The sequence below is a fragment of the Dasypus novemcinctus genome, chromosome 2, assembly GCF_030445035.2.
Source record: "Dasypus novemcinctus isolate mDasNov1 chromosome 2, mDasNov1.1.hap2, whole genome shotgun sequence".
Lineage (NCBI taxonomy): Eukaryota > Metazoa > Chordata > Mammalia > Cingulata > Dasypodidae > Dasypus > Dasypus novemcinctus.
Genome location: NC_080674.1, coordinates 55,505,398 through 55,522,484, shown reverse-complemented (window position 1 = coordinate 55,522,484; position 17,087 = coordinate 55,505,398). Strand labels below are relative to the sequence as shown.

The 17,087-nt window shown below is 34.9% G+C and overlaps 1 protein-coding gene, 1 non-coding gene and 1 pseudogene across 2 annotated transcripts in view; 2 read left to right on the top strand and 1 right to left on the bottom strand.

Annotated features, from left to right (window-relative positions):
• The window catches only part of MTREX (Mtr4 exosome RNA helicase), a 121,194-nt gene that overhangs the window by 92,406 nt on the left and 11,701 nt on the right, over positions 1 to 17,087 (bottom strand). The window contains exons 3-6 of the mRNA XM_058309088.1: positions 11,939 to 12,076; positions 10,528 to 10,594; positions 4,886 to 4,948; positions 3,556 to 3,668 (exon numbers count right to left, since the gene is read on the bottom strand). Coding sequence (XP_058165071.1) covers positions 3,556 to 3,668; positions 4,886 to 4,948; positions 10,528 to 10,594; positions 11,939 to 12,076 — 381 coding nt within the window. The remainder of the gene's footprint in view (positions 1 to 3,555; positions 3,669 to 4,885; positions 4,949 to 10,527; positions 10,595 to 11,938; positions 12,077 to 17,087) is intronic.
• Positions 2,231 to 2,373, top strand: LOC111764351 (small nucleolar RNA SNORA29). The gene has a single exon (XR_002796982.1). It is a non-coding gene; the product is annotated as a small nucleolar RNA SNORA29 (small nucleolar RNA).
• LOC139439807 (dynactin subunit 6-like) lies at positions 6,703 to 9,068 on the top strand (annotated as a pseudogene).

Here is a 17,087-nt window from a genome sequence, read left to right as displayed (position 1 = left end):
TAATAAAAATATATTTTAAAAAAATAACAGGGTAGGTTAGGGGAAAAATACACTAAATGTGAGATAGGGACTATAGTTAGTAATATTTTGTAATTTTTAAAAATATTCTGAGGATGCTCTCGTATAATTTGTAACATGTTTGTCACATTTGTAACAAATGTTTCACAACAATGCAGGGTGTTGGTGGGATGACCTATGGGACCCCTCTATATGTTATACATGTTTATTTTGTTTTGTAAGTTCACAACTTTTACTATATATACACTTACTGCTTACGTAGGTTAACGTATGAATGATATACTTCACTAAAATTTAAAAATGAAAAAAAAGGGGGAGGGAAAGATCAGGCATGCAATATGAACACCCGCCCCCCCCCCAGAAAAAGCAAAAAAAACTTAAAAAAAAAAAATTATCAGGCAAGCAAAGGAGGAAAACATGACCTATAATGAGACAAAAAAAAATAGAAAAAGGGCCAGAAAATATACAGATTAAAAGTTACTGTAGGCTCTCTCTGCCTAGAGGAGCCCTTACCAAATCTCAGTATGTATTTCCATCTTTCTCTCCCTTTCTCTCCCACTTCTCAGCAAGCTCCATTCTTTCTCCTATTTCCCAAATAAATTCTTTTTACTGGCCTAACTAAACTGGCATGTTCATAAATTCTTTTATGCATCACAGCCAAGAACCTAGAGGAATCCAATGTTTTCTCTGTTGTCATTTGTTGAGTCTCTGCCAGGAGAAAAATGAGTGGTGGTGTTCCCTGACCCTATCAGAGACTGGATAATGGGCAGCTCTTCCAGCATTCCAGCAGACTCCCCATTGGGGAGTGTCTTCTCAGAAACTGGGACGACCTACCTACTGATGATTTTTAAAAAGAAGAGGCTACTCTCTCTGCAACACCACATGGCTGCAGTACAAGTTAAAGAACAGCCAGAGTGGCTGTTAAACGGGACCCTCAATCTAAGCCCTATACTTCAGATAGACCTACTGTGAAAGAGGGAAGTGGGCAAACTTTCCCTATATACGGCTTTTGTAGCCCTATGTCATAATAAAGGCCTAAAAGGTTCTTGTCAGCCAAAAAAAAGTTATTTTAACTGTATCCCATATGTTTAAGAAGGTTGAGGCAAATTGAGCAGTATATGTTAAGCAGATGAATGGAACATACTGAAAGAGCCAAATCAAACTTTTAGAGTTGAAAAATACAATGGATAGTTTTTAAAATGAAAAAAAAAAAAAAAAAACAACAATGGATAGAATTAAAAGCAGGTTAGACATTGTAGGGAAAAAAAAAGATCAGTAAACATGAACCCCAAAACAAGAGAAACTATCCAAAATGAAATACCAGAAAATGTACCAGAGCCAGGAACTGAACCCCAGAGAAGCAGGCACTCAACCACTGAATTCACTGGCTCCCCTGAGTTGGTTTTTTCATTTGTTAGCTTATTGTTTGGGTTTTCTTTTTGTTTATACGAGGCAACAGGGACCAAACTAGGGCCTCCCATATGGGAAGGAGGCACTCAACTATTGAGCCACATATGCGACCAACAATGTCTTATATATTTTTTATAAATGTATTCCGTATGTTGAAGAAGCTGGAGGAAAGACTATGTTAAATAGACACATGGAAGATTAAAAAGACCCAGAAAAGAAACTAGAATGTCTGAGATGAAAAATGCACTGAGTGGGATAAAGGGTAGCTAAGAGAGCAGAAGCAAAGACTATTGAATTTGAAGACCTAGTATTACAAATGACCCAAAATGAAATTTAAAAACAGCCAGAGTAACCTAAAATAAGTGCATTTATTTTGAGGACTCTCAAAGCAATGAATCATAGGGAGCACTGAGAAAAATATTTGAAGAAATTATGGCTGAAAATTTTCCGAATTTAATGAAGACTATCAGTTTACAGATCAAGCTCAACAAACCTTAAAGCACAAGAAAACGGGAAAAACACACCAAGGCACATCATAATCCAACAGCTTAAAACCAGTAATAAAGAGAAAAATCTTGTAAGCAGTCAGAAAAAAAAAAGACACATTATTACAGAGGAAAAAAGGAAAGAAGACATCAGATTAAATCATAAACAATGGAAGCCAAGAGGCAGTCTTGAAAGCAAAACATCAGAATTCTATACGTAATAAAAGTATCATTGAAAAATAAAGACAAAATATTTTTATTCTTAGACATATTAGAGTTGAAAGAACTTCTCATTAGCAGATGTACAATAAACGTTTTTTCCCATTTGACTACCACTTTTTCTCTTAATAATGGATTTTAGTGGCTATGCTTATGGGATAAATGAAAATTGCCAAAACCTGAAGAGGGAGGATTTTGTGTGTGTGTCCTCCTCCTATATGAAATGGGTGGTTAGAAAACTAGTGCCTATGTTTGTACACATATTAAATTTGATAGAACAAGATGTTTGAATACTAAATTTGTGTTTCCTCCCCATCCTTTAAAAAAAAATGAGTGTTTAAAGGAATTCCTTCAGACAGAAGGAAAATGATACTGCAAAGTAACCTGAATCACACCTAACACATCAATGCATATCAAATTATTTTTTTAAAATCTAACATTTCATAAACATATCAACTCAAACATAAAATCTGTGGAATGTAACTAAAGCAATATTAGAGGGAAATTCATAATACGAAAAGGCCTAATTACAGAAGAAAGGGTCTCAAATCAATGATTTCACCTTTCCTCCTTAAGAAACTAGAAAAAGAAAATAAATGAAGCCATAAGTAGAAGGAAATAAAGGTTATAATGGAAATCCATGAGAAATAGAAAACAGAAACACAACAGAGAAAAATATCAATGAAACCAAAAGCTGCTGCATTGAGAATATCAATATTATTGATAAATCTCTGGTCAAGATAAAAAGGAGAAAGCTGACATTATGCTGATACCCAAACCAGAAAAAGGCATTACAATACAACTACAGACCAGCATTCCTCATAAATACAGATGTAAAAATTCTTAAAATTTTAGCAAATCAAATCTAACAATGTTAAAAAAGATTAATACATCATAACCAAGGGCAGTTTGTCTTAGGAAGGTTTATAATTTGAAATCAATGTAATTCACTATACCAGCAGAATAAATACATATATAAAATCATTTCAACAGATGCAAAAAAGAAGCATTTGACAAATCTTCTATCTAAACATTTTACATATGTATACAAATGCACACATATATAAACTCTCTGCAAAGGAGGACTAGAAAGAAAACTTCTCAAACTAATAAAGGACATCTATGAAAAACCAATGGGTAATATCATGCTTAATTATGAAAGACTGAATGCTTTTTCCCCTAAGATCTGGAACAAAACAAGGATATCCTTTCCTAACACTTCTATTCAACACTGTAGTAGAGGTCCTAACCTTAGCCAGTGCAATAAGGAAAGAAAAAGAAATTAAAGGCATCAAAAATAGACAGTATGACATAATAGTATTCTCACTTGTAGAAATCAAACATAAAAATAATTGAAATCTGTAAAGGGTGGGATAAAAACCAAAGTTAAGTTAAAATTTCATTTAAAAAGAAAGCTACTCACTCAGCGCATACAGTTTTCCCAGCTGATGTATGTGCAGATACTAAAACAGACTGATTATTATCAACACACTGAATGGCTTCTCTTTGAAAAGCATCAAGAATGAATGGGTATTCCTATAAAAATAAAATATTAATAAGTGCATGAAAACACTGCCATATCAGACACAGTTAAAATCAAGAGAGTAGAGAGATGGAAACAGAATAGCAGCTATACATGGAGAGGAAGCACAGAGTGACTGAGAGGTAATGAGTTTTTTGTTTGTCTGGTTTTTGTTTATTATTATTGGAATAATAAAAATGCTCTAGTAATGACTGAATTGGTAAATGTATAACTACATGATTATACCAAATACCATTGATTTTACACTTTGGATGGATTGTTTGCCTTACTAATAAGTATCAATAAAATTGACTTGTTTAAAAGAAAATGAAAAGATAACACTCCCCATCAAAGGGTTTTGAGGGTATTAACTATATTCTTTTTAGGAAATACACCAACCACTAACCAAAATTGGGAGTGGCAAAAACATCTTCAAACAGACAGCATAAAAGTTAATTCCGCTGTCTTAATCTTTAAATTACTATATTATCTTTGTATATACATTAAATTAATGGCAATGAAGTAATCACTACCATTTGACAAGAACATACTTGGTGGTAGGCACTGAACAAGGTATTTTCATATATTATTACTAATCTTTTTTTTTTAAAGATTTATTTTTTTATTTATTTCTCTCCCCTGCCTCCACCCCAGTTGTGTGTTCTCTGTATCTATTTGCTACGTTGTCTTCTTTGTCCGCTTCTGTTGTTATCAGTGGCATGGGAATCTGTGTCTCTTTTTGTTGTGTCAGCTCTCCGTGTACACGGCACCATTCTTAGGCAGGCTGCACTTTCTTTCGCGTTGGGCAGCTCTCCTTACGGGGAGCACTCCTTGCGCATGGGGCTCCACTACGCAGGGACACCTCTGCATGGCATGGCACTCCTTGCGCGCATCAGCACTGCACATGGGCCAGCTGTACACGGGTCAAAGAGGCCCGGGGTTTGAACCATGGACCTCCCATGTGGTAGACAGATGCCCTAACCACTGGGCCAAGTCCGCTTCCCATATTATTACTAATCTTCACAACAAACACTATTATTTCTTTTCATAGACAACATGCTAGTTTATGGATTTGGTTCTTTCTAAGTTTGTCTCCAGGTGGGTGGAACACCTAGCTATGTATATACATTGGGAAGTATAAAACTCTCATCTGAACAAGTTTATCTTACAGATTTTTAAGAAAAAGATGGACCCACAAAACTGTACAAACTGTTTCATCCAAAGCACAGACCTTTGCAGCTTTTCCAACTCGAGGCTTAAGTGGTAAATAATCTTCATCAGCAGGAAGCGCAACCTAATATCAAATTAAAATGTAAAAAAAAAAAAAAAAATCAACTTAATATTGGGGAATTACTACATTCAGCACTCCATTATCAATGAGGGTGTGAAAATTAACAGTGATATCTGATAGACACTAGAGAATTAAATAAACTACTTTTAAAGAAGCAGACAAGCATCAGACAAAAAGTTAAAATGACAACACTAAAAAATATCTCTACTAGCATTTGTCTCACAGTAAAGTAAATAAAAGGTTACATGTCTATCTTCCTGAAGAAACAGTTGTTTACTAGTCAGGACATGATTCCCACCCAAGGCAGATCAACCTGTGGGACCTTTGTTAGTTATCGTTGTAATATTCCAAACCTAATATACTCTCTGACACTAGTAAATCCTCAAGAAAATTGAACGTATGAAAGACATGTTAGTATATGAAAGAAACATTTGTGGAATAAAATGATACCCCCTTATTTCATGGAAAAAGAAATCAATATTTTCCTCCAGTAAAGATTAAGTTCTAGAGAGCAGTTCACAATATACCTCAATTCCCAAGATTTAAAAATTAGTAGTGGCAATGTTTACATGTTTCTAACTGTACCATAGGAAGCTAACTAACTCAGGGCATAAACAGTCCACAGGGCAAAGTAAGGCACAGAAATTAGAAATCATTTCTAATTGTAAAACCTCAATAAACAGATATTAGATATTAGCTGCCTTAGACATAGAAATTTCCAGTAAATCTATAACTCAATTAGAATCAAGATGATTAGGATAGTTTCAGAAAAAGTATGACTTGAATCTGACTATAATTAAGAAACCTAAAGCAATGAATTATGAAACCTAATGATTTACACAGTATGAGGAATATGTTAGAAGTGTGATGTTCTAAACAGAGTCTATAAAAGGAAAGCCCAAAACTTAGAATTTGGTAGTTTATCCAGCACACTTTTGAAGAGAGTTAACTGTGAGTTGCTTTTATTAGTGAATGAACACTTCTGGTAGATAGGAATAGTTTTCATCAGACTTTCCCTTACGAATATTTATTTCCTTTTAATATGATTCCAAAAAATTTGCTAATTATATTTCCCAGATAACTGATCATGAGATAATGACTTATGAATTAAATTAACAAAATGACATTCTTTTGTATACCTCAATCTATTATGAATATAATGAAAGTAAGTCCTTCTTAGAGAGTCCAACTCTGAGTACAATGACAAAATCAAATTTCTGGATCTAAAAATCTAAGACTCGTCACTAAATCATGACATGATCCCCACCCAAGGTAAGATCAACCTGTGAAACCCTATCTGGTTAGTCAACCTCCACTATGTCTCTCTTGATATTCTAACAAAAAACACTGGCACAAGGCAATTAAGATTTTAGTATCGCTGAGATTTAACAGCAACAATAACAAAAAAGTATATTTTTACATCTCAGGGAATCAAAGATTGTGTTTCATTCTCTGAAAACAGTCTGGGTAACACCAACATATAACAGGTGAAAGACAAGAAAGCTGAAGAGACTAAGGAATCAGAAAAATAGAAAACCAGGAAAATGGCTGAGTCAAAAAAAACCCACCAGAACTTAGCAATTAAGACACTGGTGATCATTGTCAGAGCAGTTTCAAAAGAATGAAGAAGGGGAGAAACCTAATTGTAGTGGATTAAAGGATTAAAAGATGAGTGCAAGGTTAAAGAGCCTAAACAGCAATTCTTCTAGGAGTCTTCAAACAAATCATTCAATAGTAACTCTGAGAAAACAAGGACCATGTTTCTCGGGTATCTGTTCATATTCAGTGAATGAGAAAATGTACTTTGCACTCAAGAGATATTTTCAAATGAATGATTACAAAACGAAGAAGAGAATAAACATAATGGCTGAAAAGAGAAGCTTTTGCACATTTATGTGCCGATAGAAAAGGGGAAACAGAGAAAAATAGACTACAGAAACAGGGAAGGGAAATGGAATAATCTAAGCGTTTGTACAGGTGGAAGCAAGAGCACTAGCAGAACAACTCCTTAGCCTGGTGGGTGAAATGTCTTTCCCTTTCAATGATGGGACAGATATAAATAGGTTTGCTGAAAGAGGTTATAATTAGAGGATTCTCCAACTCAATATCCTTAATCCTGTACATGAAATTAAGAATAAAGTTGCTTGCTAAGAAAGTGAAAGGATGTGACAGAATGGAGGACCTGAAGATAATAATGAAGGACAAAGAGCTTCTTACATAGGACTTGTGTCTTTCTTTTTTATTTTATCTTTTCTAACCTCAGAGATTCAAACGGGGTCTAACACAAATGTTGAACAAATGAGCAAAAAATTAGCATATAGCTGCCAAACTATATGCTCCTCCAAAAGTAAGAAACATAAGGGACTTCCAGTGGAAAAGCAGGGATTTTTAAAGATAAGGTTCTAAAAGCTCTACCAAAAGCTTTTTTTTTTTTTCATTTGGAATTATTCTGCTTATTCGAGAGACTTTTAATAAAATTCTCCAATTACCCGTAATAGTCACTTGCTAAGGTTATACCATAATGATAAAAGGTTTCATAGAAGGAAAGAGTATCAAAAGTTCCCCACCCTTCATGTTTATAAACCCTCACTTCTAAAGGGATACTATAAGCTATCAGTGAGCACCATCTTGTGGCAGAACAAAGAAACTGCGATTCGTAAGAGCAAGACAGGAAACAGAACAAGACGGACAAAAGGGTTCATTACCTGACCTTAAAAGTACAAACAGGGAATGAACACACATAAAGGGAGGAATGGAACTATGGACCAAAATGGACTTATTATTATTGCAGTAATGGAAGAACTTGTAACATTGATATAAAGATAGTGATAGCAGGGGTTCTGAGGCAAATGGGAGGGAAGAACAGATTTAACATAGGACATTTTTAGGGCATTGGAATTGTTCTGCATGATATTGCAATGATAGATACAGGTCATTATACAATTTGCCAAAATCTATAAAACTGTACAGTGTAAAGTGTAAAAACAAACCAATGTTAGTAGCTATGTTTCAGTATTTGTTCATCAATTGTAACAAAATACCCACTAATATAAGATGTTATTAATAAGGGAAAATGTGAGACAGGCAGGGGGTGGGGTATACGGGAATCCCCTATATTTTCCTTTTAACTTTTCTGTAATCTAAAACTTCATTATAAATAAATTTTTAAAAAGAGTACAGACATGTATACATACTAAATACCTACTCTGTGCTGGGCACTTTGACTCATTTTTCATATAATCTTTACAACCAACTCATTAGGTAGATCCCATTACCCAAAATTCACAAATTTAAAAAACATGTTCAAAAAGGTTATGAAAAATTTATCCAACATTGTAGTCTATAAAAGTGCTTAGCCATGATTTGAACCCAAGGATTATTACAAAGTCCCAGCAACTTCTACCAGACTATGCACATCCTACAAAAACTGCTTGGACAGGCTCTCCAATCGCATGTAAACATTATTGCTCTACCCAAGCAGTTGTGTCAATCTTGGTTCCAATTGGAGACTGGGGCAAAGAAGACTCAAGAGTGTGAAGATTTCTCCTGGAGCAGGTGTGTGTGTAGAAAGTAAAATCAGGGAAGATCTAACTATAGAACCTAGGAAAAGAAAAAACAAAACAAAACTGCAGAACCTAGCATGGACTATTGCAGAAGCCAGGCCAATAGTGATCAGTAAAATTAACCTAATAAAAGGAGAGGCCTTTATCATAAATGCCCATCCTGATTAAAACACCCATGATGCTGGAGATTCAGAACCCAAACCTATGCTCATTGGTACCAAAAATGTTTTGAAGTTGCCTGTTATTCCCAAGCAATGAAAATGGGAGATAATAATGTTACTGAGTCAAAAGTACATGCAGGCAGAAATGTAACAATGACAAGTGGCTGCATCACTGCAGCTTTTTGCAACCTGAATACTTTTCAAGTCATCCCTGAGAATAAAGTGATCTAGTGTGCAGACCGCCTTCTTCAGGTGCAGACTGAGCAACCACAGCCCCAGACACAACTACTGGATTTCCTGATGAAAATCTTGCCAAACCACCACCATCTAAAGAAGACTACGAAAGGGAGCTCAATTCCAGTTAAGAACTGGGAACAGGATAACAAGATATCAAGTTAGCATTTCATCTTTAACCAGTCTTTTGAAAGGGCCAGTGTTTAAAATGCAGTTTTAGCAACTCAAATACATATTGACTTTATTTTGTAAAACTGAGTTAGAGTTAAGGATTTTCATTATCACTGTCCTCTATAATTTATGTAAAATATATTATTTTCCTATATTGTTGTTCCTTTCCTGATAATTTACAAAAAAATTTTTGTTATATAAAATATTGGCTACAAATTTTAGTTACATAAAAGACTACCCGTGATAAGAAGGGGCATATTGTTATGTATTTATATTCTAACATATACTAAACTAAATAAAAGTGATGACAGGACTTTTAGTAACTATAATCAGTTTTTTCCACTTCCATTAATTTTCCCAGAACAGCTGTCTTAGATTTTATTATGTACTAGCTGTATTAAAGCTAACATGTTATCTTTATCTCTTGTGGATTTGGAGCTATTTAAAACTTCAGGTAAAATTTCAGCAGCTATTGAATAAATTGAAACTTCATTTTGTTTCCAATAAAAATATTTTTTTTCTTTTTAGTAAAACAGAATTAATTAAGGAAAGATGTACTCAGTATGATACCTGACTAAAATGACTAGTAAATGACTATTAATTGAATGGTGTTCTGGGTTTCTGAGGACCTTGAAATTAAAACAGATTTTGATATTTATAAATTTATTAATTTTTGCATCTTACTAATTATCAGCTAACTTGTTATAATTTTGTTTATATAGTGTACAAAATATTGAGGATTTTAATTCCAAATGTTCTGAATGACTCAAGTACATATATTACTGTGATGCACTCTAAAGCTTTTGAATCAATAGGTACTGAGAAATACTAAAATACTAAATATTAATACTAAGATATTAGAATACTAAGATGTTTCCTCTTGAATTAAAATAATTGAATAATGGGTAGTAAAAAAATACATTTTTGTATTTCTAAAACTGTCAAAATGTCAGTTCCAAATTTTAAAGACTTAGTTTTGGGAAGAACACTTATGACTCAAGTTGGAAAATCATACTGTTACATGTAGTGAGCTGAACGGAGAGTATTTGAAATAGAAGAATGCCACATAAATGTCTCATTTATGACTACTACTTACTCATTTTTCAGCCCCTTGTGATAGTTCAGAATTTTGTTGATTGTGGACAATTTTCAGATAAAAGAGCAGATATTGTAAAAATGCCTTTGAAATGCTAAACCTGTTATAAAATGTTCAAGGTTATACATAAGTCTCATGTGAATTAGGTTTGTGTAGTTATATTAGTTGACATCTTTTTGTGTATGAATTTCTGAATGTTACAATAAAGTAGTTTCTGAACCTTAAAAACAAGAACAAAAAACCTGCTTAATATTTCAGGTGCCCTGAAAGCTAAATTGTTTGCTGATTCTTATACTAAATATTCCAAAGAATAATTCCATTTTTAATACCAACCTACTGTATGCTGTTTACGCTTACCTCGTGTGTACACCCTTCAACAGTTTCAACTGCTTGTACCTTGACTCTGGGCATCAGGTCTGCCAAACTTAAAAAAACAAATTTTAAAGTTACACAAAAATAAATTATTTTTTTATAATTAGACAAGCTTCCCATATTCATTAAGGAAAATGACACTGCTTGATTATCATTATTCCAAATTGGAAAAACCTTCACTATTAAGAATATTTGAAAAAATTTCAAATATATACATTTAGTCAATGACTATTATGAATAAGAAGTACCCCTTCAAAGCGCTATTACTATGCCAAAACACAAAGTTGATTATAAAAACTAATACATGATAAAAAGTTTAAAATTAGCCTAATTAAGATAGTGCTATAATTTATAATGCTCCTGATTCTCATCAAAATCCTAAATTATACTCAGTTAGGTTCTCTTTTTAGATCATCTTGATGGAAGAACAGATTATGTGTAAATTGAAGAAAAATAACATATATCTTCACTAGACTATTCTGTATTTTACTGTATTTCTGATTTTTACTTTACCTGGTAATAATCATACGTCAAATAAAACCTGGGAATTACAGCAATACAATAAATAGCACTGACGTTAAAGCACCAATATTATTTTGTAACTTATTTTACTAGTTTGGGCAAATGGTGTGTCCTAAATATTCCAATGACACACCGACCAAAATTAATAGTAGCCAATTTTGCTAGTTATAGCAACAGATAACTAGTTTTTAAAAATGAAAGAAAAAAAAAAGATTCTAGAAATAGTAAATTCTTCATGATAGAGCTAAGCTAGAGCACGTGATATAAGAAGGGAGAAATACTGCTACCGCCACCACAACAGGCAACAGTCAACTAAAGAAATTGGTACCAAGTTCTGGGAACTTACACAGCTTTCAAAATCAGAGAAACACCGCTAACTGAGCCACAGCTATCCATGGGCCACTCTACTGCTAGAAGGGTCTTGAGGTTCCTGGCCACTCCACATGGGGCACTGAAAATCTAATCACTCCTAATGTTCTCACCATTTATTCCACCAGGTCAATTTTTCTTTCCTTGCATTCTATTCTTCACTAGTGATCCTCATGATACTTCATAAACAAAAGAAACATGCCTTTCCTCATTAAAAAAATCAGGCTTTACCATCCTTTCTCTAACTTGTACACTAAAGTATTAAAAACTGAATGGTCTATATAGTCTTAGAGTGCCCCAGGCTTACATAAATGTTCTACGTTTATGTTTTTAAGAGTACATAAAGAATATTTACATTCACTTTTCTAACTAAGGGAAACACTTTGAAAAAGCATAAACATATGCAATTTTCAAAATGTTATACTAATGTTATACTAACCTCCAAAATGTTATACTAACCTCCCAAATTAAGAGTTCTTAACATTTATGACAAAGGAAGTACTACCTTAAGTCTTCAGTTATTGGCTCTTCTATCCTGGGCTTCTTTCCAAAAATGGATTCTTCTGTGCCTTCAAAATCTGCATCTCTCTTGTTTTTCCCACTATTAGTTGAATCTGATTGTAATTTACTGTCAAAACGTTTCCTGAAAAGTAAAGTTAAATGAAATGAAATAAAAATGGACTAATAATGATTGAAGAGATGAATGTCCAACTATGTGATTATAGCAAGTACTATTGATTGCACACTTTGGATGGATTTTAGGAATGATGCAATAAAATAGATACACCAGGGAAGAGGACTTGGCCCAATCGATAGGGCGTCCACCTATCACATGAGAGGTCCACGGTTCAAATCCCGGGCCTCCCTGACCCGTGTGGAGATGGCCCATGTACAGTGCTGATGTGCGCAAGGAGTGTCCTGCCATGCAGGGGTGTCCCCCGCGTAAGGGAGCCCAATGGGAAAGGACTGTGCCCCGTAAGGAGAGCCGCCCAGCACAAAAGAAAGTGCAGCCAGTCCAAGAATGGCGCCGCACACACGGAGAGCTGACACAACAAGATGATCCAACAAAAAGAACAGATTCCCTGTGCCACTGATAAGGACAGAAGCGGTCACAGAAGAACACACAGTGGATGGACTCGGAGAGCAGACAACTGGGGGGGGGGGGAATAAATAAAAAATAAATCTTTAAAAAAAAAAAAAGTGCAGCCTGCCCAAGAATCCAAGAATGGCACCACACACACAGAGTTGATACAACAAGATGATGCAACAAAAAAAAGAAACACAGATTCTTGGTGCCGCTGATAAGGATAGAAGTGGTCACAGAAGAGCGTGCAGCAAATGGACACAGAGAGCAGACAACTTGGAGGGGGTGAAGGGGAGAGAAATAAAAATAATAATAAAAAACAAATCTTAAAAAAAAAAAAAGATACACCATTAAGCAGAGAAAAGCCATATAAATATATGAATGTTACAAATCACAACTGCTAAAGCCCAGAACACTCTACTCAACCAGTAAAAGTAATACAACTCCTTCTGGATTTCATAATTTTTTCAAAAGTTTTCAAGTATTTTAAACCTCACATTAATATAACCCTTAATGTTATTTTCTTAAAATTTGTAAGTCAAAACAACATTAGACATTTACATGAGCACCTTCAATAAATATTTAATGCTTACTCCAATGGCTTGATATTAGGAAGATTGTTTTTGTGGCTGAAACGTTTCGTCAAAAGTAGTGACAATAAATGTACTTGGTGAACTAGATATCCAAAAGGAAAGTGAAGCTGAATTCTTCCCTCATCAGACACAAAAATCAATTCCACTTGGAATCAAAGGTAAAAAAAATAAAGCCTCTAGAAGATGATGGGAAAATTATCTTCATGAAATTTCTGAGCTGGACATGAAATTACCAACCAAAAAGTAAAAGTGAAACTTTAATAAATTGGATTGCATTAAAATTAAGAAATTCTGCTAAGTGCAAGGTACCATTAAGAGTAAAGAAGCAGGGAAATGGATGCAGCTCAAGATTGGGCTCCCATCTGAGATCCAGAGTTCGATTCCCCGGATCTCCTGGTGAAAGGTAAGCTAACCTGTTGGCAAATTGGCCTGAGTGGACAGCTGGCCCAAGCGGAGTGCTGGCCTGCACAGGAGTGGTGGTCTGCACAAGAGTACTGGCCTGCACAGAGAGCTGACACAGAAAGATGACACAACAAAAAGAGACAGAGAGGAGAGATAATAAGACACAGCACATCAGGGAGATGAGGTGTCACAAAAGACTGAGCACCTCTCCCAGTCCAGAAAGTCCCAGGATCAGTTCCCGGTATTACCTAAAGAGAAGCCAAGCAGAGAGAGAAAATACACAGAGAGCAGACAGAGAGTACAAAACAAGGAGGGGAGTGGGGGAAGAATAAATAGATAAAATAAATCTGAAAAGAAAAAAAAAAAAAGAGTAAAGAAGTAGAGCAGATGTAGCTTGAGTGCTTGAGCATCTGCTTCCTATATGGAAAGGGCCTAGGTTCAGTTGCCAGTGCCTCCTTTAAAAAAGCAAACACAATACAAGCAAAACAAAACAAAAAACAACTCAGGGAAGCCAATGTGGCTCAGTGGATGAGTGCCAGCTTCCAACATACAAGATCCTGGGTTTAATTCCCGGGCCCCAGTACCTCAAATAAAAAAGAAAAAGAGTAAAGAAGCAAGTCAAATAGTGGGAGAAGAAAAAGAAAAATATAACTGACAAAAGATTTGTGTCTAAAATATTGGGGGTAAGGACTATTAATCACTTTTTAAAAACATTTTAAAAATATTTTCAATAGTTTTTTTTAAATGCCATTGTTTTTCATTTTTGGAAATGTCTTTAATATCTGGTTAATACAGGGCAGCTGGACTCATATGTTTCTGCATTCAAACAGAAAAAATAACAGTATTAATACAATCACCTTGTGGGTGAGAGTGAGAGGGGTTCTGTAATGTTTTATTTCTTGTCCTGAATGGTGGATAAATGGGTGTGTTCACTTTGTGAAAAGTCACCCCAGGATTATTTGTGTTACATATTTTACTTGAATAAAAAAGCTTAAAAAAAAAAAGGAAAAGGAAAAAGTTCATTCTTTGATACTTAAAACCTTAAATTTTAAAATCCTGTCACCTCCAATTTTGTAGAAAAGGTATTCACTCCAGTCCCAGATTTGCTGCAGACTACTTATGTGTTTATAGAACCTCCTCTGGACATGTCATTAATATCCTTGGGCCTCAGTTTCTGCATCATGAAACATTCATCTGGATGATAAGTAAGATCTCTTTTGGTTTTATCTGAGTTATAAGCATCAACTAAACCACTGTATTTAAAACATTCTACTAGGAGCTGAGGAAGACTATAAAACAATGGAAAACCACAGTTCCTATACCTTTAAGAAACTTAAAACCCAAATTCTTGGTAGAGCATTAATATTTTATAATACCCCATGTCAAAGAAAATATTTTAGCAAGAAGAATAATATCCCGAATAAAGGGTTTCTAAGAATTAGAAGAAAAAAAACAACTATCCATTTTTTAAAAGATTAGAAAAAGATATGAACAATTTGCAAATAAGGAACTACAAATGACCTTTGAATATAATGCTTTGCATTATTCAAAATAAGAGAAATACACATTGACTAACTGAAATACAATTTTTCACTTACCAGATTAAAAAACACCGAAGTTCAAAAGCATACTCTACAGATAAGGCTGTAAAAACTCACACAACGCTGTCTGTATCAGCTTTCTATTGCTACTATAACAACCACTAATAGTGACTTAAACAAGAAAAATTTATTATTTTTATAGTTCTGTAGGTAAAAAATCCAAAACTGGTATCTTGGACTAAAATCAAGGTGTTATGATGATGGCAGGGTTGCATTTCTTCTCAAAGACTTTAGGGGAAAATCCACATCCCTGCTTTTTCCAACTTCAAGATGCTGCCCACATTCCTTGGTTCATAAACCCCCTTCTTCTAATCTTCAAAGCCAACAACATTGAATTGCATTCTCCTACTGCCATCTCTCTGGTTCTCTTTTCTGTCTCCCTTTCACTTTTAAGGATCTTTGGGGAAAATAAACATCTCACCTCAAAGTCATTGATTATCAACCTTAATTCCATCTGCAAGAGTAACTCCCCTTTCATGTAACCTAAGATAGTCACAGGTTCTGGGTATTGAGGAATGAACATCTTTGGGAGGCCATTATTTTGTCTACCACGCTGCTGAAAATGCAAAATGGTACATCTCCTGACGAGAAGAATTTGAGAATCCCTAGCTTGATCACACACATTTAGTCACCCTTATACCCAGTAATTGCACATCAAGCAATCTATCCCAAAGATACAAGTGTAACAAAGAAAAAGATATCAATACACAAATACAGAATGACCTTTAGGTCATAATGTTAAGTGAAAAAGACAAATCTTAAAAATAGTTTTTAAATGCTACCTTTTGCATGAGATGTGAGGGGTAGAGGTCTTCCAGGAAGACACAATCAGAATAGGCAGGCAGGGCTCAACTCTCTCACAAAAACAACATAAGAAGGGCAAAAAGCTGTCGGAGGGTCTGCAGACGAGGAGAGTGGTGCACACGCCTCAGAAAGGCAAGAGACAGAGAGAAGCCTAAATGAAAACTGAGTTACTAACCATCATAGGTGGATATGACACGCAACCCCCATCCGCAAACAAAAAGCCTGGTAAAAACCCACAGCTCACTATAGACAACTGAGAGGGGAACGAATGTTTTAAGAGAGAGCAGATAGTGATTTCTCTTAAGTGAATTTGGCCAGCAGAGCCCACATCAAATCGTGGCTCTGGCCAGACCAGAATCACAGGGACGTTTAGAAGAGCCACCTCCACCAAAAGATTTCCCACTCAGTGCCATCTGCTGGCCAGCCAGGAAACTGCAAGGAGAAAAAAAGGTCTATAATCCCAAACTCCTGGGAGTGAATCTGTGCTCCATTAGTGAGTCCCTGGTCCTATTTTGAAAACTTAAGCTAGACAACTTTAAAGACTTACAATAAGTTGATCCAAATAGCAAAGAAGAGCTGTGAAACAAAACGACCAGGCAAGAGAGAGAAATTAACCATCAGAGTAAAGTCACCAACATATTCAGAAGCCCAGACATCAGCAAAAAATTACAAGCTATACTAGGAAACAGAAAGAGCTGGCCCAGCAAAGGACAAACCAAAAATCCTGACAAGACACAGGATTTAGGAAAACTAATCAATGATAATCACACAAATTTCTTAAATCAATTCAAGGAGTTAAAGGAAAATATGACAAAAGAGATAAAGGATATTAAAAAGACAAACTGAAAGCCTGCAAAGAAAAGTAACATACCATATGCAAATGAAAGACACAATGGCTCAGATTAAAAATACATTAGAGGCATATAACAGCAGATGTGAACTGATGGAGAACAGAACATCTGACTTTGAAAAAGAAAAAAAGTAAAAAAGAAAAACAGAAAAAGGAAAGAATGGAAAAAATGGAACAGAGTTTCAGGGAACTGAATGACAATGCAAAACACACAAACATATATGCATAACAGGTGTCCCAGAAGGGGAACAGAACAGAAAGGGGCAGAAAGAATACTTGAGGAAATAATGACCAAAACTTCCTAACTCTTTTAAAAGACT